The sequence below is a fragment of the Pleurodeles waltl genome, chromosome 1_1 (genome assembly GCF_031143425.1).
Source record: "Pleurodeles waltl isolate 20211129_DDA chromosome 1_1, aPleWal1.hap1.20221129, whole genome shotgun sequence".
Lineage (NCBI taxonomy): Eukaryota > Metazoa > Chordata > Amphibia > Caudata > Salamandridae > Pleurodeles > Pleurodeles waltl.
In genome coordinates this window covers 899,837,723-899,854,491 of record NC_090436.1, presented here as the reverse complement: position 1 = coordinate 899,854,491, position 16,769 = coordinate 899,837,723, and the positions used below count along the sequence as shown (strand labels likewise).

The following is a 16,769-nucleotide window of genomic DNA, read 5'->3' as shown; positions in this document are numbered from 1 at the left end:
TGAACTAAATTTATTGGCAATCTGAGCCTCTGTGTTCTTAAAAGAATGGAACATTCTTGGTGTGTAAGCTAGCAAATGTTTTATCCTCGTCTCTGTTTCCTTAATAGAGATGAAAATTCTTGGCGGGTGAGCTAGAAACTTTTTCAGTGGTACATATGTACTGATGAAGGAAAGGTGCTGTTTGAAAATGTCAGGTATATTTGGGAGCAATGGTAATTACCATGCTCGTAACTTTTTGCCTGTGTTTGCCTTCGATTAAAATGGCAGCTGGTGAGTAGAAGACCGAGCAGCTGCTACACCCATATTGTAGCATAAAAAATATATGTCTATGAAAATGACTTCTTCCAACGCAATGAACAAAACTCGTCCTTTAACTGAGCTGCTTTCCTAGTGTTGATAAGAAGGGTGGGGCAAACAAAATACGCACAAGGATATTTTGAGAAAAGTATTTAAAAAAGAAACAAAGTGTTATTTTTCAAATAAAGTCGGTAAAAAACTGCAAAAGAGAAAAACACAAATACCAATTACACTTCCTTGGCGACTCCACTTCGCAGTTTGGTGACGTAGGGAAATGTTTAGTTCGATAACATCCCCGTCATTTTGGAGGCGGGGCTTGACTTTGGCACTTTTTCCACGGGCTAGTTGAGCTTTTTCCTCACCATTGGACGTCAGGGTGCTGCTCTGGCGCCGTCGACAGTGCTTCTGTCCTGGGAACCCAAACGGTGCGCGAGGGGGACTTTAGCGCCGTACCACCATGGTGTTCGAGTCGGTGGTGGTTGACGTGCTAAATCGCTTCTTAGGGGACTACGTGGTGAATCTGGACAGTTCCCAGCTGAAGCTGGGCATCTGGGGAGGTGAGAGCCGAGAGGTGGGGCACAACGTGTGGGCGCAGTGTCATGCACTGTACATCTGCGCTAGAGGACACTGCAATTGCTCAAAGTGTGTGCATTTGTATGCCGAGACACTGTTTACGCAGGCTCGTGTGTGGGTGTGCTATTATTTGTAATCCGTTTGTGAGTGGACCAGTGGGTGTACATGCTGAAATCCCTTTTGACTCGTTTTCTGCCGTGTGTGGTATTCGAGCCGAATTATTTGGGGCTTGAGGGTACCGCCCGGGAATATTTCAGCGGACTTGCTCACTAAAGGACATCAGGACACAGGCACTGGAAGGGAAGGGTATGTGTGTGTGTGTTAGGGGGTGGGGGTGTCGTGTTTTATGATATTCTCATTAAAGTGACGCTGCTACCCTGTAGGAAGGACTACAGGAGAATTTGGGGTTGCAGGTGGTGCTATGAAATTCGCACCACATGTTGGCTGTAATTATGGTGGGCAGTATAGTTTTCAGTAAACTTAATTGACTTGGAGGAGTGTGAACGTTTACCCACCAGGGGTGAAGTACTAATATCTGCACATGAAATGTGATTTCCGCCATTTCGCTGATTAACATGAACGTCAAAAATCACCAACTGAATCTTGATTAAAAAAAAAAAAAAAATGTACAGTCGTGGGTTATCAAGCACCTCAAGGCCGCGTTTCGAGACGCGATTTTTTTTTTTAAAACAAGTAAGGGACTGAAAATGTAAACTGTATTATGACCCCGGCCAGGTCTGTCCGGGGGTAACACATGGCATAAGACCACTTAGACGCTAGATTATTACATTGAGCAAAGTGGTCTAGCCCAATCACAATATTGTTATGACTTGCTGCACATCTAAGCCAAATATAAAACAGGTTCACCTGTTTCATGGAAATGCGGCATTTGATTAAAAGTTTGCATGAGAACGAGCATTACACAGAACATTTTTTAACAATATTCACTAACAGGCAAGAAAGGTATAGCAGAGGCATAATCAGTGTTACATTTAACATGACACCAAAAGTTCAGAATTGAGTGTGAGTAACAGTGCATGTGTGGGCGTGTCCAGCCTTACATGTCTTTTGATAATTTATTTATAAGGTGACACCTTTAGGGTAACCATCCATTACCCTTACTGTTTTCAAAGAAAGTGGTACATTAGGGACTTCTGCAGTTCTTACTTTAGTGTGTGTAGCTCCTGTATCAACTAGGAATGAAACATCATGACCCATTATTTTTCCATTTACATAAGGACCCCATTGATCCTTTTCTAATGACGATGCTAGTACACATTCTTCTTCATCCGAACTCTCACTCATCACTCGATTCATCCTGATTGCAAAGTGTAAATTGCTGAATAATTTGATTACTTTGATTTAACTTTTGACCTGTGTTCTGCTGAGGAAGCATAATGTGCTGCTGTGCCATTGGAGCTTGAGGTGTCTGCATTTGTTGCTTTGATATCATTTACATTTGGGGCTGCATTTGCTGTGACTGGCACCTGAAAACGTGACACCTGTATCTGTTGCATCGGTTGGGGACTTTGCATTTGCTGAGGAATCTGTATTTGATTACTATTATTCTGGAAATTTACATTAGAATCTCTCATTCTCGGCCCTCTCAAATTTGGAAAAAGATTGTTTTCATTCATCTGCGTAACAACACCTTCCTGTACAATCAATGGACTCTCCTGTTTCTAATGCCCAAGGCCCCTGCAAGTGTGACAAGGTAACATCCTTTTCATTGTTTGCGTACACTTGGATTAACGATAGTAATCAAATCGACGCCACAATTTTCATTTCTACCATGACCTCTTCCTCTTGCCTGTTTCTGAAACACTGGTATGTTTTCCTGCTGCTGTGTAAAAACTGTCTGCATTCCTGATTGTGCTGCTTTAATCTGCATCACCATTAGCTTTTCCTTCAATTTCTTCTGCTTCATTTCAATCTCTTTACTACAGTATTTAGCAAACTGGAGTACTTCATCAACCAGTTTTGCGCACCAGCAAATCAAATGACTCTTAAGCATCTGGCTAATTTCAGGTCTTAACCCTTCAACAAATTTGAACAAAAATGAATCATGTCGTTGGGTCAATTGTTTCTGGACCACTGTAATGTTTAAATGCTTGCAACAGTCTCTCATAATACGCATGTAACGATTCTTTTGCTTACTGTGCTGTTCTATTGATTCTCTGCCTATCAATACGTTTAGGAGAAATTCTCGTTTTCTAAAATTCAATCACTTTGTAATAGTACTTCATTACATCAGGAGACGGTTCACTGGTAACTGGATCTCTTGGAGGCTCTTTTGTTGGCTAGTCAGCACTCCTTTTGCATCCAACCCATAAATCAGCTAGAACCGTTATTTCTAATAAGGTATTCAAATCCGCCCACAGGCATTTTGTGAGCTTCACAAATATGTTGGTACCATTCTACTGGTTTCTCTCCCAATCTTGGCTTGTAATTTGTAAATCACAAAATATCACTCCTGCTCCGAAGGACTTGTACATAATTCCCTCTAGGAATTTCTCTCATTGGTAATATCTTTACTGGCTTATCAGTCTGCAGCGCAACAGTATTTGAATTTGCAGACTTCTTTTTCTTCTGATCTATTTTCTTTATCCATCTGCCTTCCCTTGTGTCTAATCCTCCCCATTTTTGAATATTCTGAATTAGTTCCTTAATGTGAATTGTCATTCCCGGTGTCCTCATGTTCTCAATCTCTTTTGAATCAAATTCTAACCTACAGCTTATTTTCAGAGGTTTTGATTTCTCAGTTTCTACTTCACATTTCTCTTCATGTTCTGCTAATTTCTGATGTACCAATCCTGCTTTGTTTGTAACATTTTTACACATGAAACATAACTCATCTTCATTATATGAGTAAATTCTATTTCACTCGTGTTCCCTCAATCATTTAATTTAATTCAAATTTAAGTCTTGCCAGATTTAATGAATTTCCTCCTTCAGTGCTTGTTTTCGCTCCACTCTTTCCAATCAATCTGTTAACTGCTGAGCTGTCAAATCTTGCAATGAAACACTATTATTTACATTGGGCACACTCTGTGGAGTAATACATAGTCTCAGGACTCATCAAAAATGAACTTTAATTCAAATCTGACTTTCCCAAATTCTGTGAAGTCCTAGGATAATTTAGGTCAATTAGTGAACCTGTCTTGTAAAAAAAAAAAGTCTGATTCATTCGAGACATGTCTCTGCAGTAACATTGAATCTCTGCATTTGAATTAAAATATTCTGTACACTGCTCTCATTATTTCCCTTGGCAAACAGTGGTACTTCAAATCCAATAGTAGCAGGTATTCTTAATGCTTCTGGACTCGATTGAACATTCTGATATCTCAAGTAAATTACTCCAGAATTCTGACCTGACAGCATTGAAGAATTCAACTGTGATATTGTTACAGGTATGTACCTCAGCTTTGTCTGAACTTGCACTGGAGCCATTGAACTAGGTGTAGACTCCATCTGAACCACCACTGGTTTCTGTCAAAACTGTGATATCTGTGATGAGTGTACCACTGGTACTGTCATGCTCTGTGCAGAATTTACAACAGGAATTGTAGGATAGACTACAGGTAGCGCAACCTGAGTCCTAGGTGTCTGAGTTACTGTAATAATAGGAACATTAGTTGCACCTTGTACTTGACTGGGTTACTACAACCAGTACTGGAGCACTTGGATCAATACTAATACCTGAACTTGTCTCTTGTTCTGCATATGGTGGAGGACCACTTCTCAATAACTGCACTATAAATGTATCATCATCTGAGTCCTCATCATAAGTCAGTGATTTCCTAGCCTCATCTGACTTCGACTCATCTTCTTTAGAAGAGTCCTTATTCTTTTTCTTTGCCTTGTGTCTGATACTGCTCGTTTTCTCTTCTGTAATTGCAGGAAATATTTTAATTCCCTGTAAAGTTTCAGTTCTCCAAAATTGTTGTTCATTGTCCCACCTTGCCTCTAATAGTCTTCGCAACTTCTCTCATTCTCTTCTCAAATTTTAATTTCCCTTGTTGTCTGGCCACTAATTCCCAAATGGCTCAAATTGTGCTAGTCTTGGAGGAGGTTTTAATTCGTACAGCACTCTCCTTAAATTCTGCACCAATGTTTCAACCAAATACAGGCTGCTGTATCTTTCTCTTCAATTACGATGTATGCAGGTGTACCTTCTGGCAGGGCAATTTCTCCTACTCTTTAACTGGAATAAAAGCAACTCCCTTAAGTGTAGTCTTCAACAATTAGATTATTTTTTTTTCACTTTAATCGTGCTCGAAACTACAACTTAAATTCGAAACCTGAAATAATTAAATCCCAAAATCCTTTTCACTTGCCTCTCTCAACCAATAACCCTTCATGGTTGTCCACCAATCCGTTAGTGACTCCTTCTCACCAACCGAACTATCCCAGCACTGACCTAGTGATGTCAAACTTACACGCACAGCGGCTGACATGGTGTTGCGGACTCCTCTTTCAAAACTCGATTCACACAAAACTAAATGCAAAATAATGCAATTACTAAAGAAAAATCAACAAAATCTGTCTGCTTAATACAGGTACGGAAGCTTCACAAATATTTCGATTGCAGCTTTTAGTTCTGACAACTACTCATTCGATCTATGCTTTCTCTGATTCACAAGTTAAATTCGACCAGCAAATTATTCCCTTAAATAATACTAGATTCTCCTTGTGCACTCAGGAATCAACAATATCTGTCAAACTAACACTCTTTAACACACACTCTAAGAATACTATTGGTCAACCATGCCCCATTGATCAACTAAACAGACAAGTTACAGCAACAACCACATGTCTTCTACACGTGTACAGTACTCCGAAATCATAGACCACGCAGGATCCGTATACCAACAACCACATAGGCAGTTTTTGAGCACAAAGCGCCACACCCAAGTGAAGTACGATGACTTCCCTACATACACACTTTGGAGTACGCACACTCCCTAACAAACTACATTGTGGTATGCAAACTTCCTATTTCTCACAAATATCACAATTCACCTGTGATTTGCTAAGCACTGCAAACGCAAACCCTATCCCAAACGCAAATTACACTAGGAACACTTGGAACATTTTCAAGCAAGCATTGACAAAACCAAATTTCATCTAAACAAGCATTTGCAAAACCAAATTTCAACAAGCAGTGGTAAAACTGAATCTCCCAATTCTTTCCAAATGACAAATAACTGTTTAAAACAGGGTGTTTCTCTCCTAATGAGACAAAACCATCCTCGGCTACCAAAATTGTGGACGTGTTGAGCCTTATATTTCTTTTGATAATTTATCTACAAGGTGACACACATAGGGTAACCATCAATTACCCTTAGAGGTCGACACGAATCTTTGGACTCAAATAGGAGTGAGATACTATCCTAACCGTCAACATCAATAAGAACAAATCGATAAACGTCATTTTCAATTTGGAGTCAATAACTTTGTACGCACCATTACTTCTATGGCCATGAATCATTCGACTAGTTTGATAAAATTCAAACATTTATTACTCTGTAGTTTATCAGTGCTAAGATTACATAAATCAAACGCAAGACCAAATGATATGCATACAGGAATAACACAGACTGACCAAATCTTCTAAAGAATCTTAACCTAGACAGAATATTTATTATTAAACATTCAGGAACCACCATGTGGAATAATAACAGATGAATGATGGAAACAGAATACATTTAGCTATCGCACATGAATTTGTTTACAATCAAATTATAAGAAACAGTCAAATTTAGATTCTGGCATCCTAAACTATTACTCTAATTCGCTAAGCATGTTTGAACTTGATGCAAAAAGAAAACAATTAATTTGTAAAACATCTTACTATGGTGCTAACCAAAAATAGTGGTTGGGTTTCTAAAGAGAGAAAACATACAAATCTGAAAAAAGACAAATGTACATTTGGTTATACCTCTCCTAAATTGATCAGCAAACAGCGATGTCTTCATCAGTGAAGCATCTTCTGGTCTTCTTCATTGGACAGTGACATAATACGGAACAGTTCAGTAATGTTTAGCCTTAATGCATCTAAATTGTCAATCATTGGCAAAGAGCTAAGAAACAGGAGCACATCATTTCACTAGCTTAGAAAGAAGAACTCTGAACTTACATCCTCTAATGTTATTATGTTTAAGTCATAGAAAGCAACTAGCTAAGCTTCTATTGGTCAGTCAATGGGATGGTTCAGGTCAGAACCAATTAAAACTATTCCACGTTCTCAGAAGTATCCTTTTCTTCATTTTCTGCATTCACAATTGGCTCATCATCTCTCACTGCAGTCACCAGTTTCCTTAGTAGAGTACTGTGGTTGCAGGTTATACATGAGCACTGAAGACTATTGTTCCTGGATACACATGATCTTATCCCAGGAAGACAGACAAAAGTTACAGCATAAGAACATAACTTTTCAACAGTGTACAATTTACACAGGATGCTTAGAGAAACCTTATTTGCAGCGTTAACATTTCAAAACAATGCCTCTGGAAAATTACTAAAACGCGAGGCCTTTTAAAAACCAACGCTAAGACATGAAAAATAAAACATGTCATAATATTTAAACTATTAATCCTTTAAGTACATATTAATATTCATGTTTCAGTAGATTTAATTATGAATAAACAAAATATTTTTTCATTAGACAGTTATTCTCATATTTTATACACATTGTTTATGGTGTCCATGTCAGCTACACGTTTTTATTTATTAATACACGATTTCCAATTAAATCTTTAATTCATGCTATTTCACACTATATTTAAGTGACACAATTTTTATTAATAATATTTGCACTCCAATACATGAGTGTGCAAAACTGAAATGATACGTGTGTATATGACGGTTTGTGTATGTGAGTGTGTTTGAAATATTCTGTGAGCTAGTGTGTGAGCATGAGAGCATATGAGAATGTATGTTACTGTATGTAATTCCTAACATATGGGGTGAACTCAGGGCAAACATAAACAAGCATTTGCAATGCAACAGATCTCACTTTTCTCCGAGTCAAAGCTATTAGCAGTTGTAAACTCCCAACCCGACTTTTCTTGCCTCATTAAATGAAAAAAAAAAAAACGAGTGCGATCGCACTGCTAAAAAATGGAAATGGAAATAGAAACGGTCTCAGGGTCGATGTCATGCAAATCAATCAACGTCTGCCAAACGAGATCGCGCTGCGAAAAAATATAAAAAGTAGTCCACAAACCGGACAGAAAACAGTGAACCTCATATGTTTTCCGTACTTGGTCGCTGCGCTCGAGGAGGGCTAACCACCGTAAATGGCATGACATATGCGTGCATTCCACTAATGAAAGAAAGCAGATTTTAAAAGGAAAGACACTGACGTGACATGGGCGGGGCTCCGAGCCCTTTTCTAACTACCACAGTGTCCTGCAAGCGATACACATGCGCAAGCGCATGCTATCCCAGGCTCAACCCTAAAAATGGGAAATGTATTAAGTAGGTTCAGGCTTCCTTGGCACACTGAGAAAGTATGGACTATTCTTGAGTGTCCTTTAAGACTTTTGCATTTTAGCAATTTATATGTAGATGTGTCTTAATAAAATCACTAGTTGACCCAGTTTTATTGGGGATAGAACCCCAAGCCATCTTAAAACCTTGCTCGAATTTCACACAAGAATATATTAAAAATTGGATCATTTGATACATACTAATTTTGTGGATGTGGTTCCCGTGCTGAGTGGACTCCTCTAACCCTGGTTAATTTTACAGTTGAGAAGTGATCCAAGGGGGCAGTTGCCTCTTATATGTGTATGTGTTATTAATATTCTGTAGATTCTCTAGCTCTATGGAATAGGAAAATGGGAACTATACAAATCTAATATGTACAACCCAAATTAATTCAGTAGAAGGATTTTCAATTTTTTACATCCTGATACAGGTACCTTGTTTGTTCTAAGTTATTTCAGTGCAATGTACATTCTGATATTTGTTGACTTGCGCACATTGAATGCCGAGCCTCTTCTAGGTTGTTCGATACCATTAGTATTTCCGTGTCATATGGACGTGTTGCATTGACATGGATTTTGGTTCTTTTAGTAATTAAATTGGCCCTTTCTTCTTGATCATGTGCATACGAAATGTCAGGGTATGGATTTGCTATCGGGCCACATAATTATTATTTTTTCTTTCTATTTGTTTCTTTGGATTATCGCACTGTGGCCTAATCATTGTATGTTCCTATGAACCGCAACAAGTTGTTTGTAAGTAATCATTTGTCAGACTTTTTCATTTTCTCAGTCTTCAGTTAAGGGGGCAGTGGTTTTCCGTTCGGCCATATGTGCTTATACTTTTGTAGTTAAGGGCATTTATAACTGTTTGATACCAATGTTGATGCTTCAGGACCGCTGTGTCATTATTTCACTACAGTGTTATTGTATTTTATAACTATTTGGGTCTGAAAGAATTTCGGATTTCCCCCTGCCCTTCTGAAGCTTTTGTTTTTCACTTTAGTGGCAGTATGGTCAAGACGTAAATAGTTTTTGGCTCATATTATTCCAAACTTAATAAATGTACAGATTTTTAGTTTTTAGAAACTAGTTGGCTTGTATGATTTAAATTAGCAAACTGATACCTATGCATTGTTTGCGCTTTATGCCATTTTGCAGACTGTTACTTATTTTTTAAATACATTTTGAGGACCGTCCATTGTCTCTTTCATTTTTCACAATGGGAACCGGGGATTTGTTGATTTGGCTTATCAAAGTGAGCAGTGACCTTCCGTACTTAGCGTATGTGAGTAACTATTTCCCTTTATATTATTAAATTGCAGCTTCAGATGGCTTGTGTGCCCTCTCAAATAACCAATAGCTTTGTAAATTTCCCTGCACAAAATAGGCTGCATGTTATATTAGTTGTTCTGTTTTAATCTTTTGGATGGTAGCACACATATGTAAGAAATGGAAGCTATCAGGCGAAGCTTCAAACATACATACATTTTTGTGTGTGTGTGTGTATATATATATATATATATATATATATATATATATATAAAATCTTTTCTACACTGTTTGCTTCAAAACGGGCACAGTGTAGTGTATCCTTGAATCAATTACAATCTCTCAGCACTGTTCACTCTGGAAAGGGCAGGAGTTATAGACCATTACTATAATTATGGCTTATTGTTGGTGTTTCCTTTTTGAAACAATTACAGATATCTGTCTCTTACTACGTTGCACACAATGCAATTGTACATTTTTATCTTTTGCACTACTAAAGGTGTTGTTGGTCTTGGGTGTATCCTTCTATTCTAATGAATTTTTAACACAATATTGATGGCCTTTTTGGAGAACCAATGTTTATTTATTTTAACAACAGCAACAATGTACAGCATGACCATCATCCACACGGCAGTAAAGTAGTTACAATACATAAGTACAGTCATTAAGTCCCCACACCTTATCCATGATAGTCCCACCATTTGCCCCAGATCTTCTCATGTTTGCAGAGATAGATTTGATGGCCTTACGTGTCATATTCTTTGTCATTCTCGTGCCCTGAAGTAGTCTAGCAGACAAAACACACGTTGGCTGCTCTTTTGGAACTGGATTGGACGCATCGAAGAAAAAAAAATGTTCACCCTGGAATGGCTGGTAGTTATTGACTATATCTATAATTCTGGCTTGTTTTTAGTGTTTTCTTTTCGGAACTACAGATAGCCCTCTTTTACTAGTTTACTCACAATGCACTTTCTCCTCAATTTTATCCGGTGCCCTGCCTAGGGTGTTGTTGGTCTTAGGGTGTGGCGTTCTCTTTAAGTGGATTTTTAACGCAATATTGATTGCCTTTTTTAAGCATTATATTCATGCTCTTCGAGCACTGAAGAAGTTTAGCAGAAGCAACACGTTTTGGCTGTTCTTTGTAAATAGATTGGACATGGAAGACTCTTTTGTCTTCAGTGTACTATCTCTGAGCAAAAAAACATGAATCTGGAGCTTTGCTGTTAACTAGGTTCTTGCAATGAGAGGAACTTTCATCCAATTCTTATTTTTCAGACCAAGCGCTAAGCGTGCTGGGACTTGTGGTTTCACTTTTCCCATTTCAGTTTTGGTCTACATCTGAAAAAGAAGGACCGTCAAAAAGCCACACTCCTAACATGGGTCCATTTGTCACCTGTAGAAATATTCTTAAGGGTGCAGTTTCAGTGCTTTAATAGAAAGATACTAGGAACCTGCTCTTCTTTCATTTGAAAGGGCATATTTTTAGTAGGTATACAGTAAGTTTAGTCAGAGAGAGCCAGCATTACTTGGTAGCAAACATATTCTAAAACAGAGCACCTTCACGTTTTATGTTTGTTTCAAGCGCTGCAATGATAGGTGTGTGTTTGGATGAAAGGATGGTGAGCTGAAGCAATTTAGATATGGCGGTTGGGGGCTGCAAGGAAGATTACTCGAGAGTAAGGTTTGCTGTTCTGTGAGAATCTTGCATTTTAGGGGTCTGAAACTACTTAATATAGCTCTGGGTGGTATTTTGGCTGTTGCAAAGATCTATATGTATCCTGCTACTCATGTGAGATGGTTCGGGCTGAAGAGTGTGATGCAGTCACTTCTTAGTTCTAGTTATATCATGCAGGATACAGGTACAACATCTGCAGCACACATTTTAGATTGTTTTAATATTTGTATAGCACACGCATAGTTTGTTTTGGTTTGCAGCTATTGCGAATTGCTGCACAACGATGAGCAGGCTGAGATCTGATTGCAAAGATCTGTTGTGTCAGACCCTCAGAGTAATGGTTGTGTGTTAGTGGTTAGATTGGGCCACTTGCGCTCCATACAGGTCTTGTATTTTTCTATTTCTGGGAATTGTGTGTGTGTAAGGTTTTTTCAGGTCGTTCACTGGAAAGCTTAGGCATCTGGCAGGCATCAGTGTGTCATGCTTGGAGAGTCTGTCTTTCAGTCTAACTCGCTTGGAGAGGTTGGTGCCTCCATGCCTAGTGTAGTATTAGTACATGCTTAGATCGGGTGGAACGCTTTATCATATTAGGGTATGTTATTGTTGTATATCGTTAGCTTTGCAGTTCACAGGTTCCGAGTCCTCTAGAATTGCAAGAGTGTAAATGAGCCAGCAATGATATCTTTTGTGCACTCTGCATGTCACTAGTTCAAGCTACTTTAAAATAGCACGTTTAGTGACCGTAATTGCAGAAGATAGAATAAATGGGCAACCCAATAACCCCTTGCATGCTTTGGTATAAAACAAAGTAAAGGTGCTAATCTAACAAGGGAATCATTTACATATGAGTCTAATAATTCAGCTAAATTGTATGTCCCTTAAGTAGTGTCACCAGGAATGAATCAAAAGGGAATCCATCAAAGGAAGTCATATTAATATATGTGTAAAAAAAACAGGCTAGACAGGCACACACTATTAAATTGTTTGAGTGCCACTAGATCCATTTCTTTGATATAATAATCGTTGTGATTGCTGTTAAATGTAATTGACTGATTAAATGAACGTTCCCAGTGGATTTTGGATACGTTGTTCTATGGTGGTGGTCTTCTTTTCTCTAGAGGATATTTAAATAGTCAATGTGTCATTGGTTTATGTATTGATCGATCCTTTCCTTCTTTGTTGCTTAGGTAAACAATTTAGTACTATTCACCCGTTCTGCCTGTTTTTACATATATTTTAATGACTTTCTTTGATGTATTCCCTTTTTATTAATTCATGGTGTCTCTCTTTAAGAGGCATATGATTTAGCTGAATTATGAGATTGATATACATGTTTTCCTTGTTAGCATAGTACATTTTGTTTTGAATTTGCCTAAGGGCACCATTCTAGTCCCACCGTTCTAGTTCCAGTCTGTTAACTCAGGGTAATGATTGCATCCTGAAAATATTTTTATGTGACCTGCAGCTTTCAGGTTCCAATCATGGAATGACGGACTCAACCTTTTATTCTCCATGAGCTGAAACTATCATTGGCAAAGTGAATAGGTTTAGTTTTAAAATCTCAAGAGTCATAAACGTAAGCATAAACACATGTTTTGCACACACAAATACTGCTTGATCAGTTTAAAGCCTGTCTATGGAAAAGGTACTAACAAGCATTGATTTCTGCATATAATGCTCATAGGAGATAACGAGTTGATAACAAGAAGCACAATGATAGAATTACTATTTTAGGTGTAGAATAGTCTCATGTATTCCAAAGGAAGCGGTAGAATGATGGCCCAGATAGCCAATAACATGAGGTTATAGTAATAGTCCACCACAATGCTTACAAACAAAGACGATGCGGACAGTAAGATTGGAAGTTACAATTTCCCAAAACCACTTTGCATGCTTCGCCGATAACATTCACCATTTGCTAAGGCCAGCACCTTGCTGGTGCACATAGAGACATGATCACGTAAGATCCTCCTTTGGCCTTAGGCTAAAAGGAACTGACTTCCATGCTCACAGCAAGGGTACTTGGACAACACAGGCCCATATCCTGGGGGTGATAAAATAAAGCGATAGAAGTTCTTTATTTTTGTTTTTACAGTCCTGCTGTGTCACATTGAATTCTGAAACTCCCATCTTTTAGCTGAGTTTCTGTTGTCTGAAAAACATGTTCCACAATTAAATATATATGTGACTCCTCCCCCCCCCCCAGCCCTATTTCCTGGCCACCCCCTCCCCCAATTTTTCTCTATAGAGTGTGGGCCAGTGTCCAGCTAGCCATGTCCTACCACCGACCAGGCACAGGTGTGACTCCCTGCTCATATATGCTAGTAGAATTAGTTTCAAACAGGAGGCACCCGTGTCCCGTGTGTGTTGCTTTCGTGAACTTTGTTGGCCTTGTACAGACACGCTCAGCAAGGGTACTGTGGGTCTTTATATGTGCATGGGAAATGGACCTCCAAGTTCTGATTAATGTGGTGGATTACAGCCACAATCGGGAGTAATGGCCCCCTTGTGGTTTTTGGGCTCATGCCACTGTGCCTGTTTCACTTCTGATTGCTAAGACCCAATATACACTGCCTCCTTTCCCTTCTGGACTAATGCATGGTTGTCGCCTAAAATCTCCTATCCTCGGCCCTTTACATTTACCTGGTTTGTTCTGTATTGCTCCTGTGGAGAGTCTTCTCCTTTGCAGTCTCCCAGTGTCTGTTCTCACCCAGCAGCAAAACGTAGCCTTGACATTTCTCTTTGCCTCCTGAGTACTGTCTTCACTCAGAAACCAATCCACCGGAGCACAAAACAGGCCCGTAAACCATCACAAAACTGGCCCACGCAGTGGCTTGTAACACCATCCTTTCTAGCACTTCCACATTGCCTTATAGTCCAGTCTGACCCTGATCTGCATGTTTTTTTAAATAGACATAAATGCCAAACACATACCAAACATTTTCCCTAATATTTAATGAATAGTGCGACAATAGCATTTTCCTAACATCAGTATAATGGCAGTGTTTACCTTTTAGATGAGTGGGTCAATCGCTATTCGTTTACTTCCCCATCAATTGGAGATCGCACTCCTTAGTGTTTTGCCACTTACCATTAATTCCATTATATATGCCAAAAAGTTCCTCATCTCAGGTGTCCAGTTGTTTGACATCACGTGCCACGAAACAGATGAGTCTCATTTGAAACTTTTCCCAATCGTTAAAGGTGGAGTTTGAGGAATGTCACACAGTGGTACATTCATATTCATCACCATTTGGCCCCTCTCTACCCTGCCACAATGACTTCTGCTGCAGGTGCATTGTATCCAACAGTGACTTCTACTGCAGGTGACGTAGTAGCTATTAGCAGCACCATCTCTGTCGGCAACAGCCCTTCCCCTCTGACACCAAGCCACACATGCCTTGTTGGGGACATGGTGGAAAAAAAAATTCACCACTGCCAGGCTTCTCAATTCTCACATACTCTGGGGGGCATATTTTGTTTTTAGGGGGCACCTGCAGAGCCATGTGCTAGTGCATGTGCTCTTGCTTACGAGACACTGTTTACAAAAAAGGCTTGGAGACCATTCATTGCCAACCATTTGTTGTCTTCAGTGTCACTTCTTTTCTGCTTCCTAATTGGGCAGCACAGACCAGGCGTCAATTCCTGTTTATTCTCTGTTGCACGGACCAAGCATAGATTGATTATTTTTCGGTAACATCTCTCTGCTGCTCAGGCTGTCATTGAGGTCCTTTTTTTCCAACTATATTGCTTCTTTATCCTTTCACCACGATCCATGTTGCTGCTTCTCTTCAGTCCCCTCACCCCACTATCCCTGCACATACACCCGCCCCCTTCCCTCACCCTTTGTTGGTTCCACGTCAAAGATAGTGGCTTTAAAGGAAATCTTTAAAAAAATGTTTTTTTTTTTTTTTAAGCCATGTCCACCTCTCCTTGTTTCTTCCCCTGTCTCACCACAGTCCCTTGCTTGTGGCTTGTAAATTAATGCTATGACATGGTTGGTGCTGGCTGCATCATAGTGCTTTATTTGTACTTTAAGCCATGTTTCATAGCAGTCCAGGCTGCTTGTGCAACATGTCTTAAAATATAAATGAGCTCCACTGGCTTTGCCAGTGTTCGTTTTAAAAAGTTGGCTGTGTAGCCAGACTAAAAACTGAAACTTACAAAGCTGGGTACTGCCAGAGGAATCAAACGAAAGAAGCTGTGTGATTCATTGGAAGTCATGTCGATGTTGTGAGAGCACAGCAGCCATAGCAAAACAGATATTATTTTTCTTTAGACCAACAGAAGTTCAGCGGGAAAATCGGCTTTGTTCGTTCTAATTATAATACATAAAATAAGAGAGAGTTGTTTATATCACACTTGGACCAGTAAAAAAATAAAGCCTGCTTTTCACTTAAAAAGCATGTATTTGTTAGACTACAATTTACAACTAATTTATAAACATATTTGCATACCTTGCAAAACATCTACTTTTCCATTTACATAAACTGTTTTAACTACAGTACTCTGCCTTTCTTACAGTAAACTCTCCGCTCCAATTTGAATCAAGTATTCATAGCACTATATGTCATAGTAATTTGGCCAGTGTTCTAACTGTGGCCCGTTTGACACATCTACCCTGTAGCCTGTGTTTGGAAACGAATGGAAATAACATAAGTAGAGAACAGGCCTTAATTCAAAGGGTGTTGTTTTAGGTGTGGGCACACTGGGCATTTGGCAAACAATAAAGGTTGTCCTGCCATCAAAACTCGTTGCAACAAATGTAGGAAAAAAGGGACATTACATGGTGTGTTGCAAGAGTGGGAAGTTTATAAAGAAAATGGATAAGAAGAATGTAAGTGAGATTTGTGAAGAAATTGTGTTACAAATGTCAGATACTAAGCTGTGTAATCCTAAAGACTGGATAAGAATAGATGACAAAGATGTAGAAGTCCTGTTTGACTCCTGTTCCAGGTTGACAATCATATCTGAGTGTTAAATATAATGTACAAGAGAAAAATCAAACTTCTAAAAGTGGACATTTCGCCCCAGGAGGGGTATGGTGGGCAACCCATAAAAATTAAGGGTTACTTCCTAGGAACAGTAGAATACAAAAACAAATATACTGTATGCAAAATATATGTGTCTGTTCAAAGAGATGATATCCTGGGCTGGCCTGTACAGAAGGATTTAGGTGTGGTTCTCAACCCCAGCTCCAGCCCACAAATATTAGTGCAAAATGTATCTCATTCAGGGGATGAAAAAAGCAAAATTGAAAAAGAATTTCCTGAAGTTTTCTCTGATACGTTAGGCTATCTTAATACTTTTGTACACAAAATAAAACTAAAAGATAATGCCATCCCAGTTTCAGCTACAGCGAGAAGTCTTCCCATTAGTGTACATGAAGCAGTCAGAGCTGAGTTAGAAAAATTGTGCAAGTTGGATGTGATCACGCCAGTTGAGGCGACAGAATGGTTGGC

The 16,769-nt window shown here is 39.0% G+C and overlaps 1 protein-coding gene across 2 annotated transcripts in view; it reads left to right on the top strand.

The window, feature by feature from the left end:
* Window positions 1–662: 662 nt before the first annotated feature.
* VPS13A (vacuolar protein sorting 13 homolog A) overlaps window positions 663–16,769 on the top strand; it is a 1,844,906-nt gene continuing 1,828,799 nt past the window's right edge. For both annotated transcript variants that reach the window (XM_069230089.1, XM_069230094.1), the window contains exon 1: window positions 663–854. In XM_069230089.1, the coding sequence (XP_069086190.1) occupies window positions 755–854 (100 nt within the window). In that variant the 5' untranslated portion in view covers window positions 663–754. The remainder of the gene's footprint in view (window positions 855–16,769) is intronic.